The 24644-nt window shown below is 46.6% G+C and overlaps 2 protein-coding genes across 6 annotated transcripts in view; one reads left to right on the top strand and one right to left on the bottom strand.

Moving 5' to 3' along the window:
- Positions 1 to 1733: 1733 nt before the first annotated feature.
- On the bottom strand, positions 1734 to 6718 carry RGS9BP (regulator of G protein signaling 9 binding protein). The gene has a single exon (XM_075576347.1). It carries the CDS (start codon positions 5986 to 5988, stop codon positions 5275 to 5277), a length of 714 nt encoding a protein of 237 aa, XP_075432462.1. The 5' UTR covers positions 5989 to 6718; the 3' UTR covers positions 1734 to 5274.
- A 388-nt stretch (positions 6719 to 7106) lies between these two features.
- The window catches only part of ANKRD27 (ankyrin repeat domain 27), a 47183-nt gene continuing 29645 nt past the window's right edge, over positions 7107 to 24644 (top strand). For 4 of the 5 annotated variants that reach the window (XM_075576343.1, XM_075576344.1, XM_075576341.1 and 1 more), the window contains exons 1-3: positions 7107 to 7253; positions 13483 to 13599; positions 18245 to 18355. In XM_075576343.1, the coding sequence (XP_075432458.1) occupies positions 13498 to 13599; positions 18245 to 18355 (213 nt within the window). In that variant the 5' untranslated portion in view covers positions 7107 to 7253; positions 13483 to 13497. Of the gene's footprint in view, positions 7277 to 13482; positions 13600 to 18244; positions 18356 to 24644 lie in introns of all 5 variants that reach the window. The other variant, XM_075576342.1, reaches the window with a different exon arrangement.

Below are 24644 nucleotides of genomic sequence, written 5' to 3'. Positions count from 1 at the left end.
ACATCGCACAGCGCCATAACGAGGACTTGAAGTCTGTCACAGGTGCCCATAGTGGGCATGACCGCAACGGCACGGCGTAGCAACATGGCGACCGGAATCGCTGAAGTCAAGGGTATTTGGCTGCGCTTATAGTGCCGGTGACGTCAGGCTGCGGTCGCTGGAAAAATCAAATTGAGATGACATCCAGGGATCGCGACCAAGCCGTCGCGCTTATTATAAGCACACGCAACGGCAGCAGTACATTTGTTTTGACGTGACGTCGCCAGCACTATAAGCAAAGCCTGTCTTTGGACAGCGACGGCAGCGTGACGTTACTGTCACGTGAACAGTTCAAGCCAATGAGGGCGAACCGCTCATGGCCACGCCTCCGCCACACCCCCTGTCGCCTCCCGAGGTCTCCTGAAAATGAAGTTCAACTATCGCAATAGCGATGTGTGACATCAGCAGTCACGAGCACGTCGCCGCTACTATAAGCACGGCCTTTGCAGGACAGTTCGCTGCAGCAGATAATCTAACCCCTAACCCTAAAAACCCCAACCTCTAACCCTGAAAACTGTAACTTTAAACCCTAATCCTAAAAGGCGTAAACCGTAACTCCTACCACAGGGGCTAAACTGTTCCGCCCAACTACCCCTCACTCGCTGAATGGCCACGGCTAAGGCCGCGCTTATAGTCCCGGCGACATCTCGTCAAAACAAATGTATTGAATCTGTTGCGTGCGCTTATAGGAGGAGCGCCGCAGCGTCGGCTTAGTCACGATCGCTGGAAGTCAATTCAATTTTATTTTTTCAGCGAGCGCAGCGTGACGTCATTGTCACTGTAGCAAGGACTATAAGCGCGGCCTAATTGTCCCTTTCTGACTACTGTCTCGCTCTTGTGGTTGGATTGATATTATCATACCCGGGCTCAGACAGTTCCGTTGTTGGACTGCCAGCCCAATACTTTCAGAAAGGTCAAAACTATTGGAAAAGGTTGACGCCTGATGGTAACCAGAGCCACAGAGTACAACTACATGTACATTTACAGAACTACAAATCCACTTCCCTTTGACAGAAGAGAGGATTTGAAAAAGCCAGTTTCTGTTTCTGTTGGCAGAGCAGAAATATTGGGTATTGGGTAATGAATGCAGTCTTTATAAATAGTGAGAACAGAGAAGTCCCTGAAATGTGGAATTGTCACAATTATATATCCATAAATAAGTTCTACTATGTGTAGGCCATACAAGATTTTAAAACATACTACAAGAAAATCATTTTGAGTAATTCTAAACAGTTATAGCTGCGTGTATTTCTCAGTTTTTGTTTTTAACGCAGTGTAGATAATGAACAAAACTCACACCTTGAGTATTTTATTTGTGGCGTTGAAGACAGAGGGACTTGTTCTAGATCAGCCAAAGAAGCCGATTTGGCAGAATTTCCCCTTTGACTTCAATTGGAAATTGTTTGGAAACAGCACGATTACCTGCTTGGGCGGATTTGGAACAAGCCCTGAGTGGCCAAGATTTTTCTGTGTTGTTCCCATCATTGCCTCATGGTTTTTCTCCATGACTGTCCTTCAGTGTTCATCCTCCGGTATTGAAGGTGTTTAATGCCTTTTCTCGAGAGAAGAAAGTGTTTTTTGGTAATGTACCATGGGAGACACAGCGCTCACCTTGGTGTTACCATTAGCAAGTGACTTTAGTTCTTGGAGGAAAAAAAAAATGAAGACTGTAATCATTTGAGAGACCCTGTAAAATTAATGTATAAGGTTTCATATAAGAATATTAGGCCAATATGAAAATAGATCAGAACTAAAAGTATTGGGGAAATGTCACATCTACTCAACACAGTTGTGTTTAGTGTTTGTTTTAACATTTCCTTTGGAAGCTGTGTTGTCCCCTATATACATCAGAATTTCTCAGAGTGTATACACGTGGGTGGTGACGACATCCATGTTTACTCACTAATTCCACTGTTACTGCACGCTTGTCACTGTGAATGATTGTGCATATACCCAAGTCGTACTCTGTCCAGACCTCAGCCAGCATTAAAAGACTAGTGTAATCGTATTAGGAGAGAAAGCATTTAGGGACCTCTAATCCAATGGTCTTTCAGGATGACTTTTTACGTAATGACAATCTGTGAAGGGTAAAGTGTTGACCGGAGTATAGAAACCTGTACTTATAGCTTGTATAGAAATGCTCACTTACTCTGCTCTGTGGCTATTATCAAAACAGGTCTATTTTTACTGCAAGAACATGTTTTTGAATTCCACAGGGGATTTCTAAGAAAGGATCAGATCTGTTCCTAACGCAGAATGACGCATTACATACTAATTTCATCTACGAGCATCGTAGCCATTCACAAATCACTCATGTTCGGCTTTCCAATTCCTAATACCAGCAAAAACACTTTCATTACAGCCATGTATTCCGTTGTTAATCATGTATTTTGTGTATCACACCAAAGATCTTTGCAAGTGTGGTTGCATTATCTTTGCGTGAGGTAACAGTATCATCCTGCTCAAATTTCCCAATGTCCTTTCTAAACACCTTAGACAGGTGTATTTTGTTTATGATTAATAAATACATTTTTTTTTAACCAGTTCAATAAACCTGATATTCATTTACTTACGGAGACTCCACGTCAGTAACTTTATTTTCACAGGCAGAGTGGTTTATTCACAGAATTCATTGTTTACTTGATATGAAAGAAGTTGCCAGGCACACATCATTAAAGTGGAATATTTGTGAAAAACTCTATTGAAGGACGATATGGAGCACCATTAAAAACAAGCAAGAACTATTGGGAGTGCTGCAGATACAAAATCAGTAACATATATACATTACCATAATGTAAAAATGTACAAACCAGGGGGGGGGGGGGGGGCTATGACACCCCCTCAAGTTCCAGGTCACTTGAGCACAGAAAAGCACATTATAGGTAAGGCAGTTATAGTTACACATTTTCATAGTTGACCCATGTTCATATTAATTATTTATTTCTACATATCTAATGTGACAGTGCTAACCATTATGGCTTGTCGTCTTATATCATACCCCCCCCCCCTTCATTCGTTTTAAGCTTTTAGGGTTAAAGTCACAGTGTACGGACGGGTGTCTTGAGGACTGGACTTGACCACCCATGTAGTAGGTGACCCTCTTCAGAGACACAATCGGAATTGACCATTTGGTTAGTTGTTACCAATGTAAAAAGCTCCAAGAAGTCTTTGGATAGCTCGTACCTCCATTCACAGCACCTCATTACAACGTACATAATTAGATTAAGTCTCCTCTAAGCATATCCCTAATAATGAGAAATGAGACACTATATACACACAGAGCACACCCCGAGGGCTCTGCAAACGCGTTTCACACATGGGAGTCTGTACGCTTTTGGAAAGTAGAATAAATAAAGTAGAATAACGTGTGTTATTAAATAGGACCGCTCTAGTGTTGGCAATTGGCACAGAGGCTTCTGGTGACATCATAGAGCACAAGACCAAAGCTGAACAATGACTACCATTGATTATCCCCTGCCCAATATATGTGTGTGTGTGTGTGTGTGTATATGTATATGTATGTATATATATATATATATATATACTGTACGGAACTCCAAAAACAGATCGGGGTCAGTAAGGATTACAAAATATAACTATACAAGAAAAACAGAATCCTAGTGGAGCTATTGTTGCCAATTTCCAATTGGCTTCTCCGGTCATGGTATTTCTGAAGAACGTAAATCGTTCTTACCCTTCTTATAGAGGTGATCCCTTTCTGCATGATGTGAAGACAGTTTCCCATGTCAGGGAAGCTCTGACTTCTGTTCCAATTAATGGAGCTCAGCGCGTTCCCGTCTTGAAGAAGCGAGAGGCGTTACGGCATAGAGCGGGGGCCTTTTAGAGACTGCAAAATGCATATGTATTAGAACTATGTGGACCAAGGGAAATGGGAAATTAATGTTAGCAATAAATTAAATATATACACTCATTTTTGGGGTTCAGCTTCACTTTCACAATGAAGCTGTACATGGTGCCGGCAATGTAACACCAGTAATTTGCAAATATTTATTACATTTTAAATATAGTTCAAAGTGTCCCATTTAGTCAGGGTAACACTAATTTCATTACAATCACAACCTCTTCACTGCCAGAGGGCCCAGCGAGGCATTGCTCCGCAGTGAAGGGATTCTACTTCAGCAAATCTGCAGATAACCAAAAGGTAGATCTTAAAAAGTCTATTCTGTAATGCAAAATCAATCCTGGCTCATACCTGTAGGAAATAACAAGACCTGGATTCATTTCATTGGCAACCCACACCTCCTTTTGGCTGAAGACCACTGCATTTCAGCACATATCTGCGACTGGCACAAAACGCACATCAACACAATCCCGTGTTACAACCATTCCCCTTATGTAGCAGTCTCTCTGTAGGTCTGCTATAAATAATAAGTGACAAGCTCATGGAATGAGTCCAAGGGAAACTGGCTAATTAACGTTATAAAACCGATCTTGGTTATATTCGCATTATACGCACAGTATATTGGACACAGCGAGGGTAGCGATAAGAGTTAAGGAGCACACATTACAAATAACAGTAATACTTGCTGCAAATAATTAGTTTAAACAATATTAAGAAGCGTGCAAGCTCTAATGGCCTGTACATGGCATGCTCCCATTGGGGGGGGGGGAGGGGGGATTTAATTGCCACAATAATATTTGTGCTGTAAGGATTCACGGGCTTAGTGCAAATGGAAAGGTGGCTTTTGGTTTGAGATACTATATGAATCAATCTTTAAATCTTAAGACCTGTACAATAGCAGCAACATACTTACTTCACTGCAGGTGTCACTTCCAGCAAACCCAGATAACTGCATTATTTCGTAGCTGTATCAATTTTGTGATACTAAATTAATACGACAGGAAAAAAAAGTAGGAATTTATAAAATACCAGATCAGTTTAGCAATGTCAATAACACTAGTTTCCGGTCCCTGACCATTTAATAATGCATACTATTTTTAAAGCTGGAGAAGAGGTTAAACACAAGTTAAAGAGGGGACTTAAGTGGCCCAAAATCCTGCACACAAAAACATCAGTCACCCATTAAATATATATACGTTCTACCCAAATATTGGTTCATCTGCCAACTTGTTTTTCCTGCGGAATATCACATCACCAAACTCTAGTTGACAATCTAATAACCAAGATCAAAATGTAGTTTGATTGAATGCAGAAACCCCATTAAAATAATAATAATAATAATAATAATAACAGCAGCATGTATGTTCTTGTGCTTAAGAGAGTTTTACTACACAAACTGCCAATATAATAGCAACAATAAGAACTGCAGTGAAAACCACCCCAGCTAAAACTTTGTTGAGGTCACAGATGGCTTTATGTTCATTCATAGAGAGGATTCCAGCAGAGGAAGCCCTGACACTTGTGGTGGACTTCAGCTCAGCCCCCGGGTCCTGCTTGGCTTCCACCGTCCACTGAGGGACATTGACTTTCATCTCCATCTCATACATCATCTCATCCACCTGGTTGATCTCATCCTCCAGGTCCTTAAGATCTATCACGTCTATATTGTGCTCAGCGTCATACTTCATGTTCTGCACACTCATAGCCCTGGCTGCCACCCCAGAAGTACCCCCACTCATGCCAGTCTGCAGGAGGTACTTTCTGGGGATGTTTAATGGAAACTCCTGGCCCAGCTCCAAGGCTCTTCTCATGTCTGTCTCCAAGATGTCCATGCAGGTGGAGAACATCACCCATAATCGCTCAATCTCAGCTTTGTCTTCCTTGCTCAGTCTCTTATCCTTGAGGGTGCTGGTGAGTTTGTTTCTGTTGGCCACTGCAAGTTCCTGGGCTTTCTGCCTTGTCTTCTTCAGCTCCTCACGTAAGTTCTGGGAGTCTGAGGTGCCACCTATGGTTAGCACCAAATGTCTGTAGCATGCTGTCACTTTGTTCAGAGCATCCAGCAGCACCTTGCACTCTTCCTTTAGCATGGCCACACTGCAATCCCAACCTTCAGGAGGCTGTGGGGGGACCTCACAAATGCTGTATAGAATGGAACAGGTCTCAGGCTACCTCCAAAAAGCCAAGGCAGCTCCTGCACAGTGGGATGCTCCCAGGAGCTGGATGAAGTCTCTTACTGAGGAGCTTCATGTGTAGGAAAACCAAGGTCTCCCACTCACACAGGCACCTGCTGCTGGGTTAGAGTTAAGAGACCCCCCCGACCTCAGGCTGCCTCATCTTAATGGTTTGCACACACGCAAGAAAACAACTACACGTGCCAAAAAATGTCTTGCATGACATTTTGCAGAAAAGGAAAACAGCAGTTTCCAGGTGGGTAACAAGATGCACATTGGTATCAGAGGCTGGTGCACAAGAAAATACACGCAAGAATAAAACAACACTCCATGTGCTGTTATACAGAGGCTGGTAAGTGCACTAAGCAGAACTGTAAAAAGATGTGGGAATCCGATGCACTGGGCGTGCAGCCTCCTCCTCCCCAGCAGGGAGCTCCCAGTTCTGCAGCTCCTGCAACCCTCTGCTCAGCAGCACCTGCAAGAGTCACGTGGGGGCAGCGAGCCCGGGGATAGAACGCTCGCGCGCGCCGGGGGGGTGGAACGCTCGTGCTCGCGCCCGCCAGGTGACCGCGCGGCGCAGGCCACCGATGTTGGTACCTTGAGGTTCGGCGGCCATTTTTGATATGGGCGCAACTCGCTCCGCCCTCTCACGTCCATTCAGCACATAAAGGGCGAAATCAGGAAATAAGCGCGATTATCGATGCGAAACGAAACATCGCAAGTGTAAAAAAATAACGCGGGGGGTTACATAGTCTCTGAGATCTGAATCCACGTTTTTTTTTTCAACGGAACAAAAAAAATGCTTGCGCTGCAGCACGTGAAAGTGGCGCGGTGTTATTACTACTCCGCGTTGAACGTTGTTGTATTTTATTGTTTGCCCTTCCGTCAGGGGGTGAACGAATTGTTGTTTTTCCCAAATTAAAGATGGTCGCCTCGGGGGCCCAGGGGGGCGGGAAAAGGTTGAAGTTCAGTGATGTCATTAGCCTCCAAATGTTGTGGCTTTACGCCTCTATTCGTCCCGTGGTTGGCTCCGGGCACGTCACTCTAGGGAGGAGCGGCGCCCATTGGTTGGGAGGAGTGTTGTCTGCTCTCCTGCGCTGTGTGGGCAGACGATAGCAGCTGCCTGCTGCCCTGGTCTCTGGCAGTGGGGAGGAGGTGACAGGAGCATGTCCCCTGGCTGAGTGAGTACCAGTCCCCTGGCTGAGTGAGTACCAGTCCCCTGGCTGAGTGAGTACCAGTCCCCTGGCTGAGTGAGTACCAGTCCCCTGGCTGAGTGAGTACCAGTCCCCTGACTGAGTGAGTACCAGTCCCCTGGCTGAGTGAGTACCAGTCCCCTGGCTGAGTGAGTACCAGTCCCCTGGCTGAGTGAGTACCAGTCCCCTGGCTGAGTGAGTACCAGTCCCCTGGCTGAGTGAGTACCAGTCCCGTGGCTGAGTGAGTACCAGTCCCGTGGCTGAGTGAGTACCAGTCCCCTGGCTGAGTGAGTACCAGTCCCCTGACTGAGTGAGTACCAGTCCCCTGACTGAGTGAGTACCAGTCCCCTGACAGTGAGTACCAGTCCCCTGGCTGAGTGAGTACCAGTCCCCTGGCTGAGTGAGTACCAGTCCCCTGGCTGAGTGAGTACCAGTCCCCTGGCTGAGTGAGTACCAGTCCCCTGGCTGAGTGAGTACCAGTCCCCTGGCTGAGTGAGTACCAGTCCCCTGGCTGAGTGAGTACCAGTCCCCTGGCTGAGTGAGTACCAGTCCCCTGGCTGAGTGAGTACCAGTCCCCTGGCTGAGTGAGTACCAGTCCCCTGGCTGAGTGAGTACCAATCCCCTGGCTGAGTGAGTACCAGTCCCCTGGCTGAGTGAGTACCAGTCCCCTGGCTGAGTGAGTACCAGTCCCCTGGCTGAGTGAGTACCAGTCCCCTGGCTGAGTGAGTACCTGTCCCCTGACTGAGTGAGTACCAGTCCCCTGGCTGAGTGAGTACCAGTCCACTGCAAGAGTTTCATACCGCTCATTAAAGGGACTGAGGTCATGTTACAGGGCAGTGTAAATGCACATGGGTCCCATATGTGTCCCACATGTGTTTGTAATGCACAAGGGCTCATTCACCAAGGGCCACATGTCACAATGTATCTGTTATGCTATTAATTATACCCCTGTTATAATGTATTTATCGCTCAGGTGCTATGTTCCAGGCATGTGTTTCCAGGAGAAACGGAAACCTTAATAAGGCTGTGCTTATAGTGACAGCGACGCCACGTCAAAACAAATGCATTGCCGCCGTCGCGTACACTTATAGTAAGCGCGGCACTACGGAGCGACGGCTTGGTCGCGATCGCTGGAAGTCATCTCAATTTGATTATGCCAGCAACCGCAGCCTGACGTCGCCGGCACTATAAGCGTAGCCTAATGTTAGATTTGTGCAAAGGGGAGGCAATATTATTATATCATTGCATATGTTAATTACGATCATTAAGATTTGTTAGAATTTGTAACATTTTTATTTTTACATTCTATGTGTTCCCCCCCCCCCAAAAAAACAGGTCAGGTTTTCAAGATAGCCCTTCTATTGAGCCACCTGTGCTAAAGCTGTGATATTCTGAACCTTTTTTTGGGGGGGGGGGGGGCTTGAGGACTGGAATTGAACACCCCTGTTTTAGTACATAGGCGCACACAAGTGCATTGTAATTTGTGTTTTTTGTGACGTCAGCTTTACGTCAAAAATGACGTTTGCGACGAATCATAGATGGGCCTCAATAAGTGTGAGATTAGCAAAAAGGCTTATTATTGTGCGGAAAATGTATCATGGCTTCGGACACGATTGGAACGAATCAAAGCCTTTTATATCCATATCATCTCAAATTGGTGAAAATACACAATTGTTTCGACATGGCAGAAGTAAAACTTGTGCAAAGAAGCTCCAGGCTGCTCGGTTTTGCACTACAAATTGCCAAATCCCCTTCCTTATATGCATGATCTTTGCCTGACATAATTATTACACCTCTATTGCATGATCTTAGAAAAAAGATGCATGTGTTAATGGGGAAAAAGTTGTCCAATTTCCCAACAAAAAGCTCCACTTCAGAGACGTGTCATGCAGGAATGGGCATCACGTTTTGCCATTTCAGTTCTTCTTGTGCAAAGTTATCACCGCTGCAAGAGTCAAGACAGGACATGTTTCTATTCATTTTGCTTGTACCCTCTGGAGAAATTAGGAGTTTTTGTCTTGTGCAGCATAGAAATCTGTGATTAAATGTCAGTTATTTTGAATGAATCGTGCATGGCAGTAACAGTTTGGAGGAATTGCTGGTTGATGTTTAACCATCACTTAAATGCTAACTGTGGCTAAACTTCCCACCTCCTCATCTTCAGGTAGGTTGATTTTTACTTCATGTAAATAAGTTACCTTGTCCAGCAGGGGCTTGGTTAATTTGTTGGTAAATCAGCTATAACCTCTGTTATTCTGTATGCTTTCTTAATCCCGTTACAGAATGTTTTTGCCCAATTTTCAGAGATTTCGGGGCCTATGCAGAGAGCAGCGCTATTTCAAAACTCGCCATTTTTTTGAGAAAATCGCGCAGAAAACAGCAGAAAATGGCGAGTTACGAAAAACGCGCCAATTTTTTTTTCTATTTCTAAAACTCGCCTCGCGGCTGGCGAGAACCTCCATCTCGCCAGTTTTAAAAATATCCTTATGCAGAGAGGCGCGAACAGCCGCTAGATGCTAGATAAAATGGCGCGATTGTCTCCTTTTTGCCTCGCCAGGAAAAGTTGGCAAGAAGCTGCCGCTCGCGGCCATAGCAAAGGAAAAAAAAAGGCGCAAATTTTTTTTAACACATTTCTGCAGCGCGCATCTCGCCAATTTAAACTCGCCACATGCATTCATGTTAAACATAGCAGAATTCGCACATTTCTGCATATGGAGAATAAAACTCTCCAAAAAAGCTACTTTTTATTAAACTCGCCAATTTTAAAATTCGCTGCTCTCTGCATAGGCCCCTTCAATCTAGTTCTACAGTTAACATATACAATGTAAAACAAAATTCAACAATTCAAATGAAAGGAGCGGAGTTATTCCAGAGAGAGGTGACTGACTTAACCGCTCACTGAATATTGGCTATAAACATTAGTACAGAAAACCTTATCTCAAACGCATCCCTTTTTTCTGCCATAATTGTAACATTTGTAACTGTATTACAAAATAAACCCGCTGAATGGAGATGTTTAAGAATAGGTAAATATTTTAAGATGGATATAGATATATGTATCTATATCTGCTGCGTCCTATAACCCGTCCTTAACGCAGGGCGGGGGAAATATACTAACATTATACAAGTTTTATATATACAAAGGCTTCTGCAGTAGATTGATGCTTTAAAATATTAAAATAGTTTGAGAAAGTGGAGTCAGGTTTTGTTTGTGTTTTTTTTTTCCATTGGCAAATGGGTCAGCGTGTCCTCATGTTGCTGATTTTGCTTAGGGAACTGGAAGCCCAACCGCTTTAATAATTTACTTTCAGTTTATGCGGAGCCGAGGGAAAGGATTGCCAGGTGTAGACATTATTTCAGTGATCCCCCAACCTTTGTTGCACTGTGCACCTCCTGCTAGAAAAGATTTGTTCTGCGAACCTCTAATTAATGTTGCCTACTCAGAATATCGCTAACAGAACTGTGTGACCGGTCCCAGGCAGTATAATGTAGTGGGGGGAACACACACTTAATAAGGCCCCATACTGCACCTCGGAGTGGGGGGGGGGCGGGGGGAGTGCAGCTGTCAATTATTGCCGGAGCTTCCAAAGTCACCCCCCCACAATGCCTTGCGAATGTGGATGCAAACCCTTGTGGGGTGCGACTTTGGAAGCTCTGCTGTAATGTGTGGCTGGATTTAATGCGTGAGAAGTTATTGGCCTTTCTAATACTATTTTTTAGACATCCTTGAACATAACTAATTTTTAAGTTCATAATTGAAAAGTAAAGACTCTAATTAGTTTTGTTCCCACAGGGCTTCTATCAAACCAACTTCTTAGCTGCCCCTGATTTTAATGGAACGGTTAAATAGCAAATGCAAGTGAAGTTCACCATGTATAATTCTTTCCATGGCTCTAAATTACACTCGTGAGAAGAAACCAGAAATCAAATTTCCCACCAATTTGCCATCTTTAATAGGCCTGAACACATGCAAGATACTTGGGAAATATGCTAATTTTGAAAATTTGCATATGCACATTTCCTAGGTCCTGTATCTCTCCACATGTTGTATAAAGCACTGTTTGTTTGAGGAGGCATACAGGTCACGAAGTACCTCAGGAAAATAGTTCTCTGATATAAACTTGTGACCAATCATTTACTTTTTTCTACAAAGAAATGTTTTGGGGCTTAATCTGTCGCCTGATCCAAATGAGTAAAATAATAATTTGTGCCAGACCGAAGCGATTTCAGATCATTCGGATTAGACAGATGGTCAGAGGGAGAGGTTTTATTCAGTGATCTTCCTCAGCTCGGGGACATGAGATTACACATCACAAATAACTTCACTATAAGCCTCTTAAGTCCTGGCACAAATACATCTGCCCCGGCACAGGCAGGCGGGGAAAGTCAACCAAGAACATGCATCCGCTTTACATAGCACCACAGGTTAGGCTCTGACTCCAATTAACCCGACTTGTAATGCTCCCATATTATTAGCATGATTCATTGTAGCTTGTTACATCTTCCAAGGCACCAATACAATTTGAGCTTCTGAGTAATTGCTGAAATTAACCTTCCTTCCTTTTTTTAAATTTTTTTTTTTTTTTTAAATATAAACACTGCTCTTGGATGGTGGGGCGATGTGATGTTACATGCTCCCCTTGCATGCTGGATGGTGGGGCGATGTGATGTTACACACTCCCCTTGCATGCTGGATGGTGGGGCGATGTGATGTTACACACTCCCATTGCATGCTGGATGGCGGGGTGATGTTACACACTCCCCTTGCATGCTGGATGGCGGGGTGATGTTACACACTCCCCTTGCATGCTGGATGGCGGGGTGATGTTACACACTCCACTTGCATGCTGGATGGTGGGGCGATGTGATGTTACACACTCCCCTTGCATGCTGGATGGCGGGGTGATGTTACACGCTCCCCTTGCATGCTGGATGGTAGGGCGATGTGATGTTACATGCTCCTCTTGCATGCTGGATGGCGGGGTGATGTTACACACTCCCCTTGCATGCTGGATGGTGGGGCGATGTGATGTTACACGCTCCCCTTGCATGCTGGATGGTGGGGCGATGTGATGTTACACACTCCCCTTGCATGCTGGATGGCAGGGTGATGTTACACACTCCCCTTGCATGCTGGATGGTGGGGCGATGTGATGTTACATGCTCCCCTTGCATGCTGGATGGTGGGGCGATGTGATGTTACATGCTCCCCTTGCATGCTGGATGGTGGGGCGATGTGATGTTACATGCTCCTCTTGCATGCTGGATGGTGGGGCGATGTGATGTTACATGCTCCCCTTGCATGCTGGATGGTGGGGCGATGTGATGTTACATGCTCCTCTTGCATGCTGGATGGCGGGGTGATGTTACACACTACCCTTGCATGCTGGATGGCAGGGTGATGTTACACACTCCCCTTGCATGCTGGATGGTGGGGTGATGTTACACACTCCCCTTGCATGCTGGATGTTGGGGCGATGTGATGTTACATGCTCCTCTTGCATGCTGGATGGCGGGGCGATGTGATGTTACACGCTCCCCTTGCATGCTGGATGGTGGGGCGATGTGATGTTACACACGCTCCTCTTGCATGCTGGATGGTGGGGCGATGTGATGTTACACACGCTCCTCTTGCATGCTGGATGGCGGGTGATGAGTTGCAGAGCAGCAGATAAGATGATATTTAGATAATTTCTACATCACCTTCCTACATACTAAGTACTCACAGGTTACATTGTAGCTGCGGGACTCCTTTTGTTTTTTCCTCCTGAAGGGAAGTACCACTCTTATGTGGGAACGGGCCAGGAAGGGCTAAGTGCCGAGACGTGTCTGCCCCGCCTTGATTTTTGGATTGTGTTCTTTTCTTTATTGTGTTGTTGCCTTTTTGGCAGTGTGTAGCACCTTTTTTGCACTTTATTGTGATATTTGTAGTGTGTAGATCAGAGCGGTTGTCTTCCCTGCCCCTTCCTCCGGGGTTTACCCCTCTCTGGGGGAGTGTCTGTTTGAGTATCTCCATCCTGATCGTGCCCTGTACAATATGCTTTGTTATGAGACTTGTTTGCTCTCTTCACATTAAATTGCTTTGTGTTTGACCCCTATTAGTATCACAGCCAACCAAACCGATGTTCTGAAGTTGCAATTTAAAAGATTACGGAACATCCCATGTGAAGAACTAGAACTAAACATGTTTGCTTCCTTGTCTTTGAACATCTTGCAGAACTGAGCAATCCTTATGGCTGTGTATGATGAGGACATCTCGAAAAATCCTTTCTACTTGGCTATTCAGAAACAGCGCCCAGACTTGGTCAGCAAAGTCGCAGAAGTTCACGGCATTGTAAGTATACGAAAGTGAATGCAAATATTAGATTGGATACTTAGATTGTAAGCTCTTCGGGGCAGGGACTCTCTTTCCTAATATTACCTTTATGTCTGAAGCGCTTCTTCCCATTGTGTGATATTATGCCACGTGTGCTACTGCTGTGACGCGCTATGTACATAAATGGCGCTATATAAATAAAGATATACATACATATTTTCATTGACGCTTCTATAAATAGTTCTTTTTATTATGGGGAATTCTTTACCCTGCTAAGATTTTATAGTTTTAATACAATTTGTATCCCTGGTGCTCACCCTGATTATCAATGCATTCAAACATTCAATTCATTACCATGATTATTACTATTACCCAAATCCTCACTTGTGGTTTCTTCATTAGAATAATATGAGAACCACTGGCCTAATAGTGTCTTTAACAGATTCTCTTGCACAATCACACAAACAAACCCTGTAACCGTACAAAAGGGTGAATCGCGCCCAGTGTATTTTTCGATGAACTGGGATTGATGAGGGAATGTCAAACCAACATGTAATCCAGATTACTCCTATAATCTGTACTGCTGGCCTTCACAGAGGTGGATACGGATATTGCATCTCGGTGTGGTCCCAGGTGTTACATCTGTGATGTTATACATGTGCACATTAAGGTTTGGCTCCTTTACCATTTGCTAGCTCATAACATGTCCGTGAGCGTGAACAGAATCTCTTGTAAAGGGATTATAGATTTAGCAGCTATAACACAAGCATGCTGTCACAAATGCAAACAAAGCTTGGGGCATTTTAGTTGACCCGATTAGAGCCATAGAGAGCTGCTGTTGCTCTTTGGCATTGGAGATGCAGCATGTTAAAACATTTAGTATTGGCACCATGGCAAATTATCATTCACTGAAATCCTTGCTATGTTTTACTCTGTACTTGTATTGTGACAATATCTTAGAAGTGTGACGATCTCTAATGATGCCTATATACATGCCTATATACATGCTTTTTATGTAGGTTTTCTGTGTGTGAAGTGAAGGCATTTGCCGCATATAGCTGAATTGAATACAGTAATTGTAGTGGCTGTGGCTCAATGGTGGTGAGGGCTTCTGGATTAACCAATTGGATATTTAATGAAATAATGCTCTTCTGCACCAAACAATAAGACAATACAGGCTCAATAAGGTTAGTGGTCAGCTATTAGGATATCCATGCCATGACAATGGCTGGCATGCTTACCCAAACATTAACCAGGCACATCATTGAATAGATTTTTTTTATTTACAATTAAATATGGGATTGGCGTGTAAAGCGCACTTATTTTGTACTATAAGTGGTGCTGTTGCTGTATGTGATATAAAGAACCCTAGTGTTGAGGCAATTAATTTGTTTCCAAATGCAGATGTTGAATTCGCTTGGGGGCACGAAGCCTCTTGCATCTGGTTCGTTGGCTGTCTTATTCCTTTCAGTTATCACAGAGAACATCACTTGGTTTGATATGCGTCTGGTCTTTGTTTTTAAAATCTTCTTGAACTTGAAACTCTTGTTTAGACAGAATTTTGATCCCAAAGGGTGTTGTGACATTACTATTGCCTTTCACATTCCATGTAATGAAAGTTCAGATTTTCACAGGTTTACTTTTGTAATATTTGCAGTATTAATGACACTTTAATGCTATGGTTGACCTTTTGATTTCATGATGCCAATTAACCTTCTTATGCATCAGTTAATAGCTCAGTAGGACAAGTGTTTTGAAGAAATACACTATACAATTGGGCTTATTTTTAAAATAACATAACAAAATTGAATTCTGTTTAAAACCGCAATCCTGCTTAAATATCTTTTGTCACTAAATTTTACAATCCCAAACCCAACATTGTTTATGCTGATCCAGGCGTAGGTATTAAAACTAAACTTTTTTTTTAAAATGCCTTTTAGACATGTACAAAGTGTACCCAAAAACCATTTATCTATGCAGAGGGGTAATTAATTACAGGACTTGATTTTTGCAGTCTGGCTGTTTGCCGACTTGGTCTTGTGTCTAATCTTGTGACCGCTCAACTGTGTGAAAATGCAAGATTGAGTATGTCTCCGTTTTGGGCTATTTTCCGTGTGTACTGAACTGCGTGATATCTCCCAGGAAGATAAATAAAGAAGGCTTTCATTCCTAGCAGTACTGGAGAGAAGTTCTCATTTCGCCACTCAATTGTTTGTATTTATAACTCCTAGATTTCTGTAATTGTATTCCACTGTATAAATGAGTGCAGTTTTTCAATGTAAACATTTTAAGCATTTTGTGAGTCATCTGATCAGTTTTGTTGATCCTTCTTGGAATTGATTAAGAATAATTTGGTAATTCTAAAAATATGAAACTAGTTATCAGGAAATTCTGTGAACTTGCTTGCATGCGATAATTATTCTATACACGGCACAATATTTTTTTTAGTTGATCTTACTTAAACATTTCTTTATTTTTATTGTTTATTTCTGAAGTGCCAACATATTCCGCAGCGTGGTACAATGGGAAATATCCGAAATATATTTGACACCTTCCTGTAAATTACTTGTATAAAATTAAAGTTAGAGTGTACTTACAGAGGTAGGAATGGAGGTAGAGTGTACTCACCTAGGCAGCCTGTTAGGAAAGAAATCACTTTCCTGTGACAGACAGGAATAGGCTGAGGACCAATCTATTAAACAGAAAGGGGCAGGGGAGTCCTGGGCTAAACCAACCTTATGGCTATGAGGATAGGGAGGTTGCCAGGGCAACCAACTAGTGGCTGTGTAAAGGGGGATATGTAACAATAATGTTGCAGTTTACACAACAGCATAAGCTGCTAGAACAGGGGAAAACATGCAGCTTAACTGGGGAGAGCTGGCAGTGTGAGAACAGTGAAAATATACAATCCAGTTCCAGGACAGATCCAGAGGAAGGCAAACAAAAACCGCTGTGATATATCATCCAAATATTTCTCAAAAGGGGAAAAATAAATTCCTTCCTGACTCCAAGAATTGGCAATCAGATTACTCCCTGGATCAACATCCTTCCCATGTTTACTTATTTGGTATATCCCTGTATATCTTTACAAAAAGATGTCCAACTTTTTTTTTTGAACATAGAAATCTATTGTATCTGCCATCACAGTCTCCATGGGTAATGAATTCCACATTTTAACTGCCCTTACTGTAAAGAATCCTTTCCTTTGTTGCTGGTGAAATCTCCTTTCCTCCAACCTTAAGGGATGGCCCCGAGTCCTTTGTACTGCCCGTGGGATGAATAGTTATTTTGAAAGCTCCTTGTACTGCCCCCGAATACATTTGTATATTGTTATCATATCCCCTCTTAGACACCTCTTTTCTAAAGTAAATAAATATAATTTAGCTAGCCTCTCCTCATACATTAGATTATGCATCCCCTTTATTAATTTGGTGGCTCTTCTCTGCATTATAATTTGGGGAGATTATTTCCAGTCTTGCAGCAATCGCCCTACTCTTTTCTTCTTGGGCTGCGTCCCCGCTAGTGCTGAGCGCACTGAGAGGGCGACGCTTGCCGCGGTTGCTTATAGTATAGATATATTATATGTATCTATATATGTAAGTCCCCGCTCACGCGGTGTGCGGGCACACACACTCACAGGCGCTCGGAGTTTATGTAAACAAAAAAATCTGACTTTCTAGCGCGCTCAACTACCAACTACCCTCAATGCCCCCCCAAGCGCGCGCTTTCGCAAATGACAGGACATCCGGCGCTCATGCTTGATGCCTTAATATGGACATGTAGGTGTGGCAAGGGATGGCACTTCACTATTGTGCTGAAGCTGGGATATCCTGAAAACCTGACCTGTTGGGGGGTCTTGAGGAATGGAGTTGAGCTCCCCTATCTTATGGACTAACTAACCCCCTAGTAAATATAGGCCTTGGTGTTCAAAGATTGGAACCCATGATGCACACACAACATATCGTAGATTCTTCCTAACAGCAAGCAAAAGGACCACAAAGGATTTGCTAGTCTGTCTTTAATGGCCGTACAAAGCTCTGTATTGACCCCTTTGAGATCAATTCCAAAAGGGTCAGTCAATTCAGAGGCACAGACCCCAAGAAATTTCTCCAGCGATACCATCAGTCTTCCTCATTTATTCTAATTGATTTGATGGGCGAGGGGAATTAATGGAGGAGAACAAACAAAGATGGGCAGCCAACCCCAATTGGGGAGAGGAGGAAGGAACATTTTTGAACCTGTAAAAAAAAAAAAATATCTTGTAAATACTTTGCTTTCCTAGTTGGTTCTATGTAGGAATGTACATTTAAAGGGCTGGAACACAAGGTTCACATTCCAAACATACAAATGTGTACCATGTCCATGACTCCTCCTTGTTGTATTTCTTTAAAACAGAGTATTTCCTCCTTCAGTAGCTACCATTAGAGGTTCAGAGTAAGTGTATTAAACTTTTATCTTAAGAACTCTCGTGGGCGTCATATATTTTTAATGGAAAGTATTATGGGCCCAAGGTCTATAAATGTTTTATAATAATACGAAGTATTTAGTAGTACAGAATGTTTTTTTTTCTGAACATGAAATATTGCTTTAGGATGAGATCAATGGTCTTTATCTATGGAAATAAATACAGACTGCATGTTTTGTCTCTTTCTCTTCCGTTCAGGTATTGGTTCCATGCAGGGGAAACCTTCCCAGCGCTTTATATTCTACGTGCCCCTTCGATTCATACGTTTTAAAACCCGTTGAAGGGGGTTTTAAAACTGAAAATGGAAGGGTAATGTGTTATTTTCATTTTCTAATTTTTTTTTTTTAAGTCTGTGAATTCTCATTTATTTCAATGTTATGTAAATATTTTGGCTGAATATCCTGCACAAGTAATGTGCCCCATTCAGGAGACACACGTGTTTGAGACATTACGTGTTTGGGAGGTTAAAATGAAGCTCTCTAGATCTGACTGCGGTCTGAAGGTGACCATGGTCATCTCAGAAACTAGAGATTGGGCATAATGCATGTTAAACCTAGAACACCACAGAGAGAGACTCGCAGAGAGAGAGAGAGAGAGAGAGAGAGACTCGCAGAGAGAGAGAGAGACTCGCAGAGAGAGAGAGACTCGCAGAGAGAGAGAGACTCGCAGAGAGAGAGAGAGACTCGCAGAGAGAGAGAGAGACTCGCAGAGAGAGAGACTCGCAGAGAGAGAGAGAGACTCGCAGAGAGAGAGAGAGACTCGCAGAGAGAGAGAGAGACTCGCAGAGAGAGAGAGAGACTCGCAGAGAGAGAGAGACTCGCAGAGAGAGAGAGAGACTCGCAGAGAGAGAGAGAGACTCGCAGAGAGAGAGAGAGACTCGCAGAGAGAGAGAGAGACTCGCAGAGAGAGAGAGAGAGACTCGCAGAGAGAGAGAGAGAGACTCGCAGAGAGAGAGAGACTCGCAGAGAGAGAGAGAGACTCGCAGAGAGAGAGAGAGAGAGACTCGCAGAGAGAGAGAGAGAGACTCGCAGAGAGAGAGAGAGAGACTCGCAGAGAGAGAGAGAGAGACTCGCAGAGAGAGAGAGAGAGACTCGCAGAGAGAGAGAGAGAGACTCGCAGAGAGAGAGAGAGAGACTCGCAGAGAGAGAGAGAGAGACTCGCAGAGAGAGAGAGAGACTCGCAGAGAGAGAGAGAGAGACTCGCAGAGAGAGAGAGACTCGCAGAGAGAGAGAGAGACTCGCAGAGAGAGAGAGAGAGACTCGCAGAGAGAGAGAGAGAGACTCGCAGAGAGAGAGAGAGAGACTCGCAGAGAGAGAGAGAGAGACTCGCAGAGAGAGAGAGAGACTCGCAGAGAGAGAGAGAGACTCGCAGAGAGAGAGAGAGACTCGCAGAGAGAGAGAGAGACTCGCAGAGAGAGAGAGAGACTCGCAGAGAGAGAGAGAGACTCGCAGAGAGAGAGAGAGACTCGCAGAGAGAGAGAGAGACTCGCAGAGAGAGAGAGAGACTCGCAGAGAGAGAGAGAGACTCGCAGAGAGAGAGAGAGACTCGCAGAGAGAGAGAGAGAGAGACTCGCAGAGAGAGAGAGAGAGACTCGCAGAGAGAGAGAGAGAGACTCGCAGAGAGAGAGAGAGACTCGCAGAGAGAGAGAGAGAGAGACTCGCAGAGAGAGAGAGAGAGACTCGCAGAGAGAGAGAGAGAGAGACTCGCAGAGAGAGAGAGAGAGACTCGCAGAGAGAGAGAGAGAGACTCGCAGAGAGAGAGAGACTCGCAGAGAGAGAGAGAGAGACTCGCAGAGAGAGAGAGAGAGACTCGCAGAGAGAGAGAGAGAGAGACTCGCAGAGAGAGAGAGACTCGCAGAGAGAGAGAGAGAGACTCGCAGAGAGAGAGAGAGAGACTCGCAGAGAGAGAGAGAGAGACTCGCAGAGAGAGAGAGAGAGACTCGCAGAGAGAGAGAGAGAGAGACTCGCAGAGAGAGAGACTCGCAGAGAGAGAGAGAGAGAGACTCGCAGAGAGAGAGAGAGAGACTCGCAGAGAGAGAGAGAGAGAGAGACTCGCAGAGAGAGAGAGACTCGCAGAGAGAGAGAGAGAGAGAGACTCGCAGAGAGAGAGAGAGAGAGAGAGACTCGCAGAGAGAGAGAGAGAGACTCGCAGAGAGAGAGAGAGAGAGACTCGCAGAGAGAGAGAGACTCGCAGAGAGAGAGAGAGAGACAGACTCGCAGAGAGAGAGAGAGAGACAGACTCGCAGAGAGAGAGAGAGAGACTCGCAGAGAGAGGACTCGCAGAGAGAGAGAGAGAGACTCGCAGAGAGAGAGACTCGCAGAGAGAGAGAGAGACTCGCAGAGAGAGAGAGAGACTCGCAGAGAGAGAGAGAGACTCGCAGAGAGAGAGAGACTCGCAGAGAGAGAGAGAGACTCGCAGAGAGAGAGAGAGAGACTCGCAGAGAGAGAGAGACTCGCAGAGAGAGAGAGACTCGCAGAGAGAGAGAGAGAGACTCGCAGAGAGAGAGAGAGAGACTCGCAGAGAGAGAGAGAGAGACTCGCAGAGAGAGAGAGAGAGACTCGCAGAGAGAGAGAGAGAGACTCGCAGAGAGAGAGAGAGACTCGCAGAGAGAGAGAGAGAGACTCGCAGAGAGAGAGAGAGACTCGCAGAGAGAGAGAGAGACTCGCAGAGAGAGAGAGAGACTCGCAGAGAGAGAGAGAGAGACTCGCAGAGAGAGAGAGAGAGACTCGCAGAGAGAGAGAGAGAGACTCGCAGAGAGAGAGAGAGAGACTCGCAGAGAGAGAGAGAGAGACTCGCAGAGAGAGAGAGAGAGACTCGCAGAGAGAGAGAGAGAGAGAGAGAGAGAGAGAGAGACTCGCAGAGAGAGAGAGAGAGAGACTCGCAGAGAGAGAGAGAGAGAGACTCGCAGAGAGAGAGAGAGAGAGAGACTCGCAGAGAGAGAGAGAGAGACTCGCAGAGAGAGAGAGAGAGACTCGCAGAGAGAGAGAGAGAGACTCGCAGAGAGAGAGACTCGCAGAGAGAGAGACTCGCAGAGAGAGAGAGAGAGAGACTCGCAGAGAGAGAGAGAGAGACTCGCAGAGAGAGAGAGAGAGAGACTCGCAGAGAGAGAGAGAGAGAGACTCGCAGAGAGAGAGAGAGAGAGACTCGCAGAGAGAGAGAGAGAGACTCGCAGAGAGAGAGAGAGAGAGAGAGACTCGCAGAGAGAGAGAGACTCGCAGAGAGAGAGAGAGAGAGAGACTCGCAGAGAGAGAGAGAGAGACTCGCAGAGAGAGAGAGAGAGACTCGCAGAGAGAGAGAGAGAGACTCGCAGAGAGAGAGAGAGAGAGACTCGCAGAGAGAGAGAGAGAGAGACTCGCAGAGAGAGAGAGAGAGACAGACTCGCAGAGAGAGAGAGAGAGACTCGCAGAGAGAGAGACTCGCAGAGAGAGAGAGAGAGACTCGCAGAGAGAGGACTCGCAGAGAGAGAGAGAGAGACTCGCAGAGAGAGAGACTCGCAGAGAGAGAGAGACTCGCAGAGAGAGAGAGACTCGCAGAGAGAGAGAGACTCGCAGAGAGAGAGAGACTCGCAGAGAGAGAGAGACTCGCAGAGAGAGAGGGACTCGCAGAGAGAGAGGGACTCGCAGAGAGAGAGGGACTCGCAGAGAGAGAGGGACTCGCAGAGAGAGAGGGACTCGCAGAGAGAGAGGGACTCGCAGAGAGAGAGGGACTCGCAGAGAGAGAGGGACTCGCAGAGAGAGAGAGAGACTCGCAGAGAGAGAGAGAGACTCGCAGAGAGAGAGAGAGACTCGCAGAGAGAGAGGGACTCGCAGAGAGAGAGAGAGAGACTCGCAGAGAGAGAGAGAGAGACTCGCAGAGAGAGAGAGAGAGAGAGACTCGCAGAGAGAGAGAGAGAGACTCGCAGAGAGAGAGAGAGAGAGAGAGAGAGACTCGCAGAGAGAGAGAGAGAGAGAGAGAGAGACTCGCAGAGAGAGAGGGACTCGCAGAGAGAGAGGGACTCGCAGAGAGAGAGGGACTCGCAGAGAGAGAGGGACTCGCAGAGAGAGAGGGACTCGCAGAGAGAGAGGGACTCGCAGAGAGAGAGGGACTCGCAGAGAGAGAGGGACTCGCAGAGAGAGAGGGACTCGCAGAGAGAGAGGGACTCGCAGAGAGGGACTCGCAGAGAGAGAGGGACTCGCAGAGAGAGAGGGACTCGCAGAGAGAGAGGGACTCGCAGAGAGAGAGGGACTCGCAGAGAGAGAGGGACTCGCAGAGAGAGAGGGACTCGCAGAGAGAGAGGGACTCGCAGAGAGAGAGGGACTCGCAGAGAGAGAGGGACTCGCAGAGAGAGAGGGACTCGCAGAGAGAGAGGGACTCGCAGAGAGAGAGGGACTCGCAGAGAGAGAGAGAGAGGGACTCGCAGAGAGAGAGAGAGACTCGCAGAGAGAGAGAGAGACTCGCAGAGAGAGAGAGACTCGCAGAGAGAGAGGGACTCGCAGAGAGAGAGGGACTCGCAGAGAGAGAGGGACTCGCAGAGAGAGAGGGACTCGCAGAGAGAGAGGGACTCGCAGAGAGAGAGGGACTCGCAGAGAGAGAGGGACTCGCAGAGAGAGAGGGACTCGCAGAGAGAGAGGGACTCGCAGAGAGAGAGGGACTCGCAGAGAGAGAGGGACTCGCAGAGAGAGAGGGACTCGCAGAGAGAGAGGGACTCGCAGAGAGAGAGGGACTCGCAGAGAGAGAGAGACTCGCAGAGAGAGAGAGACTCGCAGAGAGAGAGGGACTCGCAGAGAGAGAGGGACTCGCAGAGAGAGAGGGACTCGCAGAGAGAGAGGGACTCGCAGAGAGAGAGGGACTCGCAGAGAGAGAGGGACTCGCAGAGAGAGAGGGACTCGCAGAGAGAGAGGGACTCGCAGAGAGAGAGGGACTCGCAGAGAGAGAGGGACTCGCAGAGAGAGAGGGACTCGCAGAGAGAGAGGGACTCGCAGAGAGAGAGGGACTCGCAGAGAGAGAGGGACTCGCAGAGAGAGAGGGACTCGCAGAGAGAGAGGGACTCGCAGAGAGAGAGGGACTCGCAGAGAGAGAGGGACTCGCAGAGAGAGAGGGACTCGCAGAGAGAGAGGGACTCGCAGAGAGAGAGGGACTCGCAGAGAGAGAGGGACTCGCAGAGAGAGAGGGACTCGCAGAGAGAGAGGGACTCGCAGAGAGAGAGGGACTCGCAGAGAGAGAGGGACTCGCAGAGAGAGAGGGACTCGCAGAGAGAGAGGGACTCGCAGAGAGAGAGGGACTCGCAGAGAGAGAGAGAGAGAGAGAGAGACTCGCAGAGAGAGAGAGAGAGACTCGCAGAGAGAGAGAGAGAGACTCGCAGAGAGAGAGAGAGAGACTCGCAGAGAGAGAGAGAGAGACTCGCAGAGAGAGAGAGAGAGACTCGCAGAGAGAGAGAGAGAGACTCGCAGAGAGAGAGAGAGAGACTCGCAGAGAGAGAGAGAGAGACTCGCAGAGAGAGAGAGAGAGACTCGCAGAGAGAGAGAGACTCGCAGAGAGAGAGGGACTCGCAGAGAGAGAGGGACTCGCAGAGAGAGAGGGACTCGCAGAGAGAGAGGGACTCGCAGAGAGAGAGGGACTCGCAGAGAGAGAGGGACTCGCAGAGAGAGAGGGACTCGCAGAGAGAGAGGGACTCGCAGAGAGAGAGGGACTCGCAGAGAGAGAGGGACTCGCAGAGAGAGAGGGACTCGCAGAGAGAGAGGGACTCGCAGAGAGAGAGGGACTCGCAGAGAGAGAGGGACTCGCAGAGAGAGAGGGACTCGCAGAGAGAGAGGGACTCGCAGAGAGAGAGGGACTCGCAGAGAGAGAGGGACTCGCAGAGAGAGAGGGACTCGCAGAGAGAGAGGGACTCGCAGAGAGAGAGGGACTCGCAGAGAGAGAGGGACTCGCAGAGAGAGAGGGACTCGCAGAGAGAGAGGGACTCGCAGAGAGAGAGGGACTCGCAGAGAGAGAGGGACTCGCAGAGAGAGAGGGACTCGCAGAGAGAGAGGGACTCGCAGAGAGAGAGGGACTCGCAGAGAGAGAGGGACTCGCAGAGAGAGAGGGACTCGCAGAGAGAGAGGGACTCGCAGAGAGAGAGGGACTCGCAGAGAGAGAGGGACTCGCAGAGAGAGAGGGACTCGCAGAGAGAGAGGGACTCGCAGAGAGAGAGGGACTCGCAGAGAGAGAGAGACTCGCAGAGAGAGAGGGACTCGCAGAGAGAGACTCGCAGAGAGAGAGGGACTCGCAGAGAGAGAGAGACTCGCAGAGAGAGAGAGACTCGCAGAGAGAGAGAGACTCGCAGAGAGAGAGAGACTCGCAGAGAGAGAGAGACTCGCAGAGAGAGAGAGACTCGCAGAGAGAGAGAGACTCGCAGAGAGAGAGAGACTCGCAGAGAGAGAGAGAGACTCGCAGAGAGAGAGGGAGACTCGCAGAGAGAGAGGGACTCGCAGAGAGAGGGACTCGCAGAGAGAGAGACTCGCAGAGAGAGAGGGACTCGCAGAGAGAGAGAGAGGGACTCGCAGAGAGAGAGAGGGACTCGCAGAGAGAGAGAGAGACTCGCAGAGAGAGAGAGAGGGACTCGCAGAGAGAGAGGGACTCG

The sequence above is a fragment of the Ascaphus truei genome, chromosome 19 (genome assembly GCF_040206685.1).
Source record: "Ascaphus truei isolate aAscTru1 chromosome 19, aAscTru1.hap1, whole genome shotgun sequence".
In the NCBI taxonomy this organism is placed as follows: domain Eukaryota; kingdom Metazoa; phylum Chordata; class Amphibia; order Anura; family Ascaphidae; genus Ascaphus; species Ascaphus truei.
Note: the sequence above shows the minus strand (reverse complement) of the source record. Positions and strands in the feature narration are given on the sequence as shown.